Source organism: Cydia pomonella, chromosome 28, assembly GCF_033807575.1.
Source record: "Cydia pomonella isolate Wapato2018A chromosome 28, ilCydPomo1, whole genome shotgun sequence".
Lineage (NCBI taxonomy): Eukaryota > Metazoa > Arthropoda > Insecta > Lepidoptera > Tortricidae > Cydia > Cydia pomonella.
Genome location: NC_084730.1, coordinates 224,726 through 238,174, shown reverse-complemented (window position 1 = coordinate 238,174; position 13,449 = coordinate 224,726). Strand labels below are relative to the sequence as shown.

The following is a 13,449-nucleotide window of genomic DNA, read 5'->3' as shown; positions in this document are numbered from 1 at the left end:
AAACACCGAATTAATCGACATTCATGCCAATATCATTTCTTCCTATTCGCAATTCTACACAGTCTAAATTCCTCACAGTAAGTATTTAACCACATTCGCTATTGTGCACAGTCATTATTTGTGTACAGTAGCGATTCAGCCTTTTCGCAATTCTGCACAATCTGAATTCTACACAACGGCATTTCACCACAGTCGCTACTGTGCACAGTCATTATTTGTGCACATTAGCGATTCTCCCTGTTCGCAATCTCGCACAATCTTAATTCTACGCAATATCATTTAATCGCATTAATAGTTTATTTTTTCGTTTTTAGTCGATATATTTAGTCAACTGTAATTTTTTGGGTTTGATGGTACCTCAAAAGTTTAAATATAGTCAAGTACAAGTCAGACTCGTGCATGAAGGGTTCCATACCACTAGAAAGTGGTCAAGGGCATGTCGGGCCATGCTTAGTTGTAGGGTTCCGTGGTTTTCCGACAGTCATAGTAAGTGATTCCGATTTAAAGTGAACTATTTGATATATGCTATTGAGATTACATACTAAAAAAATCCTACGTTATGACGGGTATCATATTACAAATTATTTTCTGACCTAAAAACCTTCCTAATACCTCACACATCAAGGTTTTTATGGAATATAATACCTCCTGCCCTATAACATATTACCCTAAAAAAATCATTTGCCACTTTTTATTTTACCACTTCCGCACGTTTAATATACAAGGTGTTACAAACTGTCAAAAAGTGATAAAGATAGACAGTCGCGTGCATCCAAAGGGGTTGCCGGCCGAATGCATATAGTTATGAGGCAGGCAACCTTTTTTCACGCCTAGGTATGTATAGTGCTTCTCTCAAACTAGCAATGAAATTAAAAACAACTATTAAATAAGAAATATTGTTTTCAATTATTTTTTTCATTTCTGAATGTCATGATGCTGTGTTCCTATATCTGTGAAATGAAAATTAAAAAATAGTACTTAGTCGGCCTAGGCCTTTAATTTAATTGCCGGCTTCTTAGATGTGCTCCGCCCGAAATGAAATGTTTGAAGCCTAAAATACCGAACAGAATGACAATATTTCATTGCATGCTTGAGAAAATGATATTGCGTAGAATTAAGATTGTGTGAGATTGCGAACAGGGAGAATCGCTAATGTGCACAAATAATGACTGTGCACAGTAGCGACTGTGGTGAAATGCAGTTGTGTAGAATTCAGATTGTGCAGAATTGCGAAAAGGCTGAATCGCTAATGTGCACAAATAATGACTGTGCACAGTAGCGACTGTGGTGAAATGCCGTTGTGTAGAATTCAGATTGTGCAGAATTGCGAAAAGGCTGAATCGCTACTGTACACAAATAATGACTGTGCACAATAGCGAATGTGGTTAAATACTTACTGTGAGGAATTTAGACTGTGTAGAATTGCGAATAGGAAGAAATGATATTGGCATGAATGTCGATTAATTCGTCTATTCCACTCCTCAAGTGAGTATGAAAGTAAGGGTAGTATGCCGTTATAAAGGTTCTGCAGCGAAAGTGTACGTTTTAAGCGTGACAAAGCGACAAATATCAACACTTCAACAGTTTGTAAAATCTGAAGTGAGTTGTACCGTTTCATACAAAACGGAGAACGTTCTCGCTCGAGAATATTTCCAATAGCAAACGGAGAACACTTTCGAGATCGGCGCAATTCTAAATCTGAATATATTATCACATTTATAACAGCAGTTATACTTATTTCTTGGTAAAAAAAATCGTTCAAATGTCTTTTTGTGGCCAGGCCTAAACATTTAATTCAGCCTGTTGATTGTCAAGCAAAAAACAGTCCTTAAAATTATGCAAATAAGGATTACTTTTGAATGACAACACGTTACGAGGTTTCTAAAGTTGTTTGTTTGACGTCACAGCAGGGGAGAAACATTTTTATTTCCGTATGTCTCATGGTTGAAGTGGAATAGGTAATATACCTGTGACAGATTGTCATCATATTACATTTTCCTGTTTTATTACGATTAGAAAACTCTCCGCAAAAGTGAGCACGAGGTTTTAAATAGCATTGTATACCCCATTTCATTTACCATGGCGGGATTCCACTTGAAACTGCACAATGTTGATCTATTGCAGGGGTCACCAATTAGTTTCTTCGGGGGTCCGGTTTTAAAAATAAAATGGCCATCGCGGTCCATTTCTACTTAAGTTTATTAAAGCAAATGTAATTGTACATCACAAAATAGTTAGGCGGTCCGGATCTGGACCGCGGTCCGCCTTGGAGACCCTTTATCTATTGTTTAATAATTGGTTTACGAGCTCTGCTCTTCAAAGCCAGCGTGTGGTCAAATAGTAACACAAAAGGATCAAGACTGGTAGTTACATGTAAGACACGACAACAAAAAAAGGTTGGCGGGTATCCTTTCTTGTCATTACTCGTACTTGTATTGTTTACGCCTAATGACCGTTTCAAGTGGAATCCCGCCATGGTAAATGAAATGGGGTATAGTTACCAAAAAGAAGTTTTAGATGTTTCCAAATTTCTACAGATAGATAAAGTTCTCAGAAATTTAAATATAGCAAACAAAGAAAACAGTCAAAACCTAAATAAATACAACCTTTATTAGATATTTCCTTCTGCCTGTCTAATTTATATGTAACTGTGGGATGAACTCTCGCCTGCGGTATTTCTGGACCCATACGACCTTAAAAACCTTCAAGAAAAAATCATACTCCCATCAGAAATGTACCCAAAGGTTGTTTGGAAGAGATCACTCTTTAGCGATAAGACCGTTTGTTGTCTGCCTCTACATTTAATCAATTATTTATTTTCTTTTATCTTTTTACCCAGGCTCGTACGAATGAGTTTTTCGGAACTTATGTACGAAATATCATTTGATATTTACCACTAGCTTTTCGGTGAAGGAAAACATCGTGAGGAAACCTGCATACATCTGCGAAGAAATTCAAAGTTGTATGTGAAGTCCCCAATCCGCATTGGGCTAGCGTGGGGACTATAGCCCGAGCCCTCTCGCGCATGAGAGGAGGCCTGTGCCCAGCAGTGGGACGTATATAGGCTGAATTATTATTATTTTTTTTACTGAGGTGTACCAATAAAGAGTATTCCATCTATGAGTATCTATCTAAATTCCGGCAGCGCACTTACAACCCAATCTGGTGTTGCGGGTCTAATTAATATGTGATATAAAACATTATTAATAATCCTTTTTTGAAAAATTCCTGCCAGAATATTTCTAATTGGAAACTTGCTTTAAATTATCGTGTAAGTTTCCAGAAACTTCCAAGAATGTTTCAGCATTTTTGAGAATGTTTTGCAAATAAAATGACAGCTAGAGTCTAACCAAGATAAGTTGGCAGCGATTTTGATAGGCCAGACGGTGCAAGTGTTATTTTAATCGTCAAACTTCTATGAAATTATGACGTTTACTTAACAAAGTGTGCAAGTGACAGTCTGGCCTATCAAAATCGCTGTCAACTTTTCTTGGTCTGACTATCATCTCTTAGCTACCGGGAAACATGAAAGAAAACAATAACGAACAAAAAACAAAGGAACAGGGCGGTCTTACACGCAACACTTAAATACCAGACAACCTTTCGGCAAAAAACTTTACCTGTTACATTTACAGACAATCAGTAACCTTACTCAATTCCTTGTAGTTTAATAAGATAGGTAAATAATTAAGAATGGCAATCTTGACGACTATTTTCGTTGACCAGTCTGGCCTAGTGGATGAAGCCTATGAAGCCGATGGTCCTGGGTTCGAATCCCGGTGAGAGCATTTATTAGTGTAATGAGCACAGACATTCATGGGTATTTTCTATGTCTTTATTAAGTATTCATATATTATATATACAGTTGTCTGAGTACTGTGGGGCTTAGTCAATTTGTGTAAGAATATTTAGTGCAGTTCAAATATACTTTATTCATGTAGGCCTAGCAACAAGCACTTATGAATAGTAAGACAGTATTACATATTATTATCTTAAGCTAATTATCAGAGCAATTTATTGATGTACATATTATTCCATATATAATACTAATGAATATAATTCATGTATCAAATTTAATACTAAGAATTTCACAAAATATCGTCAAACAGAATAAAAACAATTGTATAAAAAATACTAGTCTAGAATGTTTCTAGAATAAAGTTTAAATGTCAAACAAATAAAATAAAAAAATAAAAACAGCAAAGGATTTCATCATCATAATATTACAAATAATTAATCATTTTGAATCACAATTAATCCCACGTTATTTTATCATTCATGTAGTAGTCTTGTGTGGTATAATAAGCTTTAGAAATAAGTTTACGCTTTACATGATTCTTAAATTTATTAATTGATAACTCAGTAATATGGTTTGGAAGTTTATCATAAAATCTTACATAATTTAATATTTGTTTATTGCAAAAACCTTTTTTTAAATATGTATATACTACGTCGGTGGCAAACAAGCATAATACGGCCCGCCTGATGGTATTTATTTGCTTTTTAACTATACTAAAGAAGATGTTTAGAGTCGTACCAAAACTAACTCTATATAGTTAGCATTTGCAATGTCGAAGTGAGGAATGCCAAATTTCTTTATAAATATTACATAAAAATGAAACTTCCACACTTTGTTCCATCAAAGTGTATACAGAGTTAGCTTAGAGTGACTCAAAGTCCTCGGTGGTGGTATATCCACAATCTACAACAAGAGGAAAAATACGTGTTCAAGAGGAAAAAATTGTGGTCATTTTTCCATAAAAACGTTATCGACATTTTCCTCTCTGAATATTGGCCCTAGATGAATAATTTATTATATGAATTCAATATTACTAATACCTGTTGCTACGAATGTAAAAAAGATTTGTACTTGTTACTATGCTGGCACATACGAAGATTGTCAATAAACGTCTGTCAGCTATAAACCGGCTTTCAATTATCACATTGGCGACGAGGATGGGATGCGTTTTTCTTTTTTTAATATTCTAGTTTTTATAATAACTGTGTTATTTTAAAAAGCGCTAAAATGGCGAAAGTATCAATGCGCCGTAAACAGACGCTTAAAGCTAAGTTGACAGCAATTTTGATACCCCAGCCTGTGAAAGTGTTATTTAAACGTCATCATATGATAGAAGTTATACATTTAAAATAACCCTTGCGCACTCTGGGCTACTACAATCGCTGCCAACTTAACTTGGGATAACTCTAGCATACAAAATCAACAAAAATAAATGCAAAAGTCAAAACAGTCGGACACAGATAATTTCTTTTTCATTCCGTTCCCAAAATTTTGTTACGATTGGTTAAGTTTTTGAGAAGGAAAATATCGAAAACGAAACTTCCATTTCTGAGATTTTTCGACTAAGCTGCAGTTGTCCTTATTACCTAAAATTCAACCAACGGCGAGCTCAACGAGGGTACGGAGTGTTAGGGTCGGCAACGCGCATATGTAACACATCTGGAGTTGCTGGCGTACATAGGCTACGGAGACTTATCACCAGGCAGGCAGGCAAGTCTGAGAAAGAGCTCAGCCGGTTTCCTCTTAATGGAAATTAGTAAGGAGAAACTTGACTGTAATTCTTATTTATATGTCTCCTAGTTAGATAAAGAAAGTTATCCGTTAATAGATGGATGTAGATCGTCACGAAAGAAGTGAGGTCGAATTAACAAGCGTCTTTGTTAACTAAGGTCTATTTATGTACTTACCTCAGATCTACAATGACGTTTACGCTTAAAATAATTGAAGTGTGCAAAATAGTCGAGATCTGTTTAAGGGCGGGTCTCTATTGTTTACCATAAAGTTTTAAGTCATAATATTTTTCGCATTTTCGTTAGTTTTAATAATAAATTCATTTATTTCGACCAACTTAGGATCATATTACATTTAAATTATTATAATAAAACGTAAGATTAAAGTTTAACTTAAACTAAATTAAATTAAATCAAATATACTCATATTTAAACCTAGTCTAGAGAGGCTTTGGACACCAGTACGTGAATCATATGGCAGTGATTCAGGCACTGGCAGTCAAATCTCTCCGCAAACGCCCTCAAGATGCCGTTGGAACTAGCCCGCACCCTGCGCATCAGGGATGTGCAGCGTTTCCTCATTGTAGTGTAGAAACAGTCTACCCTGGCCTCCGCGAACATCCCCGACGCACTACAAAACCGAGGTAGTCCCATCAGCACCCTGAAAGCGTTGTTATACTTTATACGAAGAGCGTTGTACTGTTTTTGCGTATAGCACGCCCACAGACTAGAAGTGTAAAAGGTTGTACAGAGTGCTCTAAAAAGAGTCTTTTTCACCTCAATTGAGCAACGAACAAATCTGCGGGCTACCATATTCGCTCTAACACACAACGCTTTCCGTTCCCTTTCAATTTCAGCATCGTCTTCAAGTCAGAGGTTACTAAATGCCCATATTTTAATTTGGTTTTTCTCAGAAACGCAACTTTTCAGGATTGGCATGAAACAAACCTAACCTAACCTTACGAAAATCCTGAAAAGCACCTACTAACCCCTAGCTATAACATAACGATGGTACTAACAATGTTTTATGGAATTTTGAAGGTTATGAAATTTTTTTTTAACGGGTTCAGAGTGATATGATGACTAATGATAATCTGACAAATGACATTATGACTTTCAATAATTATGTCAAACAAAGGGATTCGGTTTAAATTAAACGGCATATTCGGTATCGTGTTCAGATTACGAAAAAGTAGAAGAAAATTTTTTTTTACGCGATTTTTTTTAAAACTTTGTATGGAGGATTGGCCGACTTGGATGAACAGCCCATAGATTTTTGAGATATCGCCCCAAAAAATTTTTTTTTACTTTTTCCTAATTAGAAAACGATATCGATTATTAACGATATGCCATTAAACGAAATGGATCCCCACTATTTTTGTTACTGGATATGATGAACAGTGTCGGCCGAAACGTCAATGCAATTGACTAGTGCCCATTATAAATGGAACCGTAAACAGTAACCGTCCGTTTCGGTTTACGGTTCCATTTGTAATGGTAATTGGTGATACATGACAGGCAACTAATAAAAAAAATTACCGGTTAAAAAAAACATTAATGGTTCAATTGATTACGTTGGATACAATTTTTGAGAAAATTTATTAAGATATATTTTCTTAATAAAAAAATATATATGGACGCAAGGTTCAAAAGTTTTAGGACAGGCACATTTTTTACAGCCCAAAAAAGGAGTGAATTGTTTTTTTTTGTAGTATGTATGTAAATCTCGTCTTTCAAGGTTTTTGAGCAGGAAAAGCCTTGGCAGACTAATAAATTCCTGAAATGTTCATATACTCTCCCGGTCGGTTTCGACAACGGCGAGTGTTTCAGGTCCGTCGTTGAATACGTTCGTGTGCTCGCCTGTGGCTCCCGTAGCCGATTTTATATAGGGTTCATACTTACCGATTGGAATTGGTTTCATGGTGGTATCAGAAGAAGCCAGCTTCAGAATCAGTGCGGTACCGCACCGACTGGACCTAACCATTTGCTGCGTCCTGCAACATCGTCGACGCTGCTGTATGTGTCCCGTCTACACTACCTTACGAAGGTCGAGGACATCGTAAAGTATGTACGAGTCAAGTCCGGATTGCCCTGAGGGTCGCGAAACGACGCACGACGACGAAAAAACACCTCTGGGCAATAGCCTAAATCGAAGCTTCGGGCGTTTCGGCAGCTAATCCGTTTCATTCAGACAACTTATTAAGAACGGTTTTTTAATATTCAATATTTAAAAAAAACGTGTTTTAATGATGAAGAGGTAAGTAATAAAATATGCAATATGCTTATATTTGTTATTTTTACATTAACAGTAGGTTTTTATGTTGATTACGACTTTTAAAGGAAACTAAAATGAGCACTCGTCAATAAGTAGTCATGAATTTGAACAAGTGGAAAAGTAAAAAGCACTAGTTCGCGAAATCCAACTTTCCGCACGCTAAACAGCTAAGTAGCACTTTTTGAGCAACTGTATTAAAAAAAAATTGTATACAATTTGATGTATATTAACTACAGCTATGCTATGCTATGATTTTTTGACTACCTATTATAAGTTTTAGGAGCAATAAACAAAATCGATGGGACCGTGCTAAGTGCGTGGTGGGGGTAAGTAAAGCGATCCCAGCGCATAATATGCTGCGGATAGCGTCTTTAACATTTCGTACAATTATATGGCTCGAAATGAAACTTTGATATACGATTACTCCTGAAATATTCATTTAAATTGTATGGTGTAAGGGACCATTGTAATCTGTATGAAATGCTTAATATAACTAACGTATTTATTTTGATAATTGTTATTAATGTATCCATGTAAATAGCTTTGCAAATGCCACATATTACGTGATCTTTTTCTAGAAGTTAAGAATGGATATAGTAAGTTATCCTTAAAAGATAGACATTTCACGTCGCGGACTTTTTTGTAGACCTATGAATGAGAAACAACTCCACCATACATTGTGTTGTTATAGCTCAAACGGATTAGGCAGCGTTTTCGATTAAAGCTCCTAGCCAGCATGATTTTTTCCGACAACATCGTTATATTTCAAACAATTTACACAAAACCTTAACAAGTTATATACTTAAGCCTTCCTCAAGAATCACTCTATTGATAGATGAAAGTCGTATGAAAATCCGTTCAGTAGTTTTTTTGGAGTAGTTTTATAAGATGTAGTGAATTGACGTTTTCCCCTAGACTTGCGGACACTAGGTTGCGTGACAGTCGTGCACGCTCCCAATTCTTATAATAATTAAAAAATCTAAAAAACAATCGAAGGGGCAAATAGTGTTAATATCAAATATGGTTGTATGTATTGCGTCCTTAAAAGTATCTTATCGAATTTTTATACATCATGATTTTGTTTTTTTTTTTATACTACGTCGGTGGCAAACAAGCATACGGCCTGCCTGATGGTAAGCAGTCTCCGTAGCCTATGTACACCTGCAACTCCAGAGGAGTTACATGCGCGTTGCCGACCCTAACCCCACCCCCCTCGTTGAGCTCTGGCAACCTTACACACCGGCAGGAACACAACACTATGAGTAGGGTCAAGTGTTATTTGGCTGCGGTTTTCTGTAAGGTGGAGGTACTTCCCCAGTTGGGCTCTGCTCTAGATCTGGATTCTGGAATGACATCTGCTGTGCTGTGCCCTACCATACAAGGCGAGATGACATTCACATTGCCCATACCTCTCTTTTGGACGTAGTTTAAGGACATACCCGGGTCCAACTCGCTTACAACTTATCTGCTTTGTCCAAATGCCTCATGGCATTAAGTTCGCCTTTAGTACGTTTGTATTTCGTTTGTTTTTTTTTTATAGTACGTCGGTGGCAAACAAGCATATGGCCCGCCTGATGATAAGCAGTCTCCGTAGCCTATGTACGCCTGCAACTACAGGGGAGTTACATGCGCGTTGCCGACCCTAACCTAACCTTACTCACCGGCAGGAACACAACACTATGAGTAGGGTCTAGTGTTATTTGGCTGCGGTTTCCTGTAAGGTGGAGGTACTTCCCCAGTTGGACTCTGCTCTAGATCTGGAATGACATCCGCGATCTGGAATGATTGTGCGATAAAGAATAAATAAATATATCCTGGGAGGAAAATTGGGGCAACGGTTATATGGAAAAGTCGTCTCCATTACCCTCTAAGTTTTCCCACCAAACTTGGCCGCTTATTCACGTTTTGGCGAAACAATATTTACCTTGTTCGCGTCAAGCCAAGCTTCAGTAGACTGATCGCCGCGGTGAACAGCGCACGTCGCATCGAACTTAACTAAAACGCGGACACTAAAACTTAGTTCAGCTGTTCGATAAACTAAAACAGATTTTAGTAGTTTTATTTGTGCGCAGTGTTTTTTAATAAAAAATAACACGTGTTTTCAACCTTAATTTATTTTTTGGTGTTCTTTTTACGATTTAGAGTTATTTTAAATATTAAGTGTTTTGGATTATGAAGGGTCAAACTAAAAGATTCGTGGACCACAAAGGGCAAGCGCATGAAATGGACCTCAAGAAGAAAAAGAAGGAGAAAGAAGGAAATGAGACAAGGACGGACGAAGTGGGATTCCTGCAGCTGGTGAGTTATTTATAAATGAACTTGGCTATATTTTTAGGATTTAGATAGATTTGAGTAAAAAACGTTCAAGGTTAGAGTTATACGTAATTTGACTCAAAAACTAAAGCGCTATGGAGATTTGCGCATGGCGTTTTTATACCATTAAATTACATAATAATAATGTTTATTAACTAAAACCATTCACTCAAACACGTAAATGTTTAGGGTATACTGAGTCATTTTTACTATGGGACCAACCCCGAAATCACGAAATAAAATTTGGCTACTTCGTACATTTTAGCTGGTCTGGCGTTTTAATTTAATTTAATTTATTAAGTACAACCACATTGTATATATTACATATGTTATAACAATAATATTAAAGTACTTCACCTGATATAATACGACAATTTATGGAGTACGTAGCGTTGTCCAAGTATAATATTGGGAAAGTCATAAAAACTGTGGACCATTAAATTTTATAACATCAAGTTTGTAAGACTTATAAAGCTCTTGTATAAAACAATTAACTAATATATACATTATTTACAAATTTACCACACTCCTTAAACAAATAATTATTAATATATATAATTTAATACAGACTACCTTTTATTTGAAACTAAATATTATTTTCGTTTGATTTTTTCTCGCGTTGAAAGTTTCCATGGGAGAGTCCATTTTTTTTTCGGGGTTGGTCCCATAGTAATTGTTACTCAGTATGACTTAAACATTTACGGGTTTGAGTAAATGGTTATTAGTTAATATACATACTGTATACACCATGTCTTATACACAGTTATACAGCGTGTATAATACAGGATATCGAAAATGAGCACTAATTAAATTGAACTGATTTGTAGAGGCGAAACTTAATATAAATATAACTTAATTTAGTAAAATGTTATTCTTTGGTTGTTTGATTGTTTAGTTCACTGAAGTCAAAGAAATGCCAGTGAATTTATCAGTAGATAGATATAAGTAGAACGTTTATATTATTTATTCTTTATTATATTGCAGTTCAGTTATATTTTAGATAATACGTTGAATCTAAATGAGCGTTTCTTAACAAAATGGCACTTTCATTAATATTGTATTGTTTTTATACATTTCGTGTTTTATGGACTCAAAAGCACGAGATCTTTCGATCCTAATGGGATAAAAAAAATGTCCAGAGTTTTTTCCTATTGTGTTACCATTTCCCCATATACTTTGTATGGCGGTAACAAAACAGAAAGTTAGAAAAATGTATGGCAATTTTGGGACATTTTTTTTCCTATATTTTTTTCAGATAAAAAAGTGGCAAAAGAAAGAAATGCTCGAGTTGTTTTTATTTAAATATTATTAGATAGAGTTGATATATCGTCACAGAATACCTAAGTCATTAACTAAGCTATATTTTTATATCTCCTTGGATTAATTTTTTTAAAGTAAAATTAATGGTGTATACAATCATATAAAATAACTAAAACATAGGTATCTAAACGAATATGTTTATTAAAACATATCCCAGATACTATTTAATATCCAATTGATTTAATAAGTAAAAATCCTATTTGTAAAAAGATATTGTAATTTGTTTTTTAAGATACTAAATAAAAATATTTTAATAAAAAAAAATAAAAATAAAAATTGATCAGTAGTTTTAGTACAAAATTGGTATAAATAAAAGGATGATGAGGTAGTAAAATAACAAATAGAACTTTCAATTCAGTATTGGTAAATATGAAATTTAAAAACAGGATTTAAGATGACACAATACTGAAGTTTGTTTAGTTTATATTAATAATCTGTCTGTTATTGCAATAACCTTGATTTTTTAGTGCATAAGATATAAATTTCATAACTAACTGCGACCTAGGAAGATGAACAGCTACATTTCTTCACAACGGCTCGAAAGTTGTCAACGGTATATATTGTTATAATCTTATAGTCACACGTGAAAGTTACAGAATATTCTCAAAACTGCAGGAACATTATTAGATGTTTCTAGAAACTTACACGAGAATTTAAAGCAAGTTTCCACTCAAAAAGATCCTTGTAAAAAAAATATCCAACATTAATTCGATAGGCAGAAGATACATTTAATAATAATAAAGCGTGTATTCATTAAAATGCAGTAAGTTCGCGTTCTTCTCTCACTCTCACTGACCGTAAGTGTGAGCGAGATACATTGATATATGTCTGTTTAACACTTTTAACCGCTGACGCAAATTTAATCTGTTTATTTCACAAAAACATGCATTTCTACAAGCTTAACTACTAATCTTAAATTAAAAATATGTCTCTGTGTGTCTGTATGTCGAGCAGTGGAATCGCAGCATATTACAAAATACATTATTTAAATTTCCTTGCTTTTTAATAAATTACATACATTATCATAAATTTAGTCGCACGAATTGTTAAAAAAAAAAATTTTTTTTTGTTAAAGTGTTAGTTAGTTTTTTTATTTTTATTTCATCAAAACATATCAACATAAATTAAACTGTTATGTTAACGGCACCAATCATGGGATATTTAAGAGAAAATTTGGAGTATTTTTGATATTTCAGCGACATCTGTAAAATTTCTACCGCTTTATGCTTTAAAAGTTGAATGTCCAATTCGTCCTTTATGTTTTCTATGTATTTAATAGCCTGCGCCACTTATCCCGGTCCTGAGCCAATCTCATCCAGAAGTGACCCGCAATCTTCCGAATGTCATCCACCCAACGAGCCAACGGACGCCAGGCACTCCTTTCGTCTGAAATTATTAGTGGCCACCAGTCCGTTAACATTTTGGCCTGGCCGGTAACATATATTATATCTAAGGACGGGCCATACAGGCAATAAGAATGGGGCCAGTACAGCGGTGTCACGCACGAATTCGAGCCAATCGTGCAGTCTAACGCCGCAACGCGATTGGTTGATGAGTTCGCATCACGCGTGCGATTGGTCGAAACTAGTTGCGTTAGACTGTACGATTGGCTCGAATTCGTGCGTGACACCACTGAATTTATTCTTAGTGCCGGTAAGGCCCGTCGTTAGATATATGCAATGACTCTGCCTGGCAATATGTCCCGCCTAGCTCTATTTTAATTTGGTAATGACGTATCTGACGTCTTGGTGCGACATTCCTCACTCGGTCTTAAATAAAACACTGTTAACAAACAATTGGTGAAATGAATACGAACAACCTAATTAAAGCCATTTTTATCGTCAAACACGTTATTTATCCAATTTTTGAACATTCGAGAAGGCGTGGAATGTCATCGACTCAATTATTTATTGCATTTTAATAGATGTAATTTGATACTTAGTGCTGAGTGATTAAAAATCATGCTTATTATAACACTACTATTACGTCATATATTACAATTCCTTATACCA

At 35.3% G+C, this 13,449-nt stretch overlaps 1 protein-coding gene across 1 annotated transcript in view; it reads left to right on the top strand.

The window, feature by feature from the left end:
- Positions 1-9,500: 9,500 nt before the first annotated feature.
- Positions 9,501-13,449, top strand: part of LOC133532950 (multidrug resistance protein homolog 49-like) — an 89,945-nt gene continuing 85,996 nt past the window's right edge. Inside the window, exon 1 of the mRNA XM_061871828.1 lies at positions 9,501-10,102. Coding sequence (XP_061727812.1) covers positions 9,977-10,102 — 126 coding nt within the window. The 5' untranslated portion in view covers positions 9,501-9,976. The remainder of the gene's footprint in view (positions 10,103-13,449) is intronic.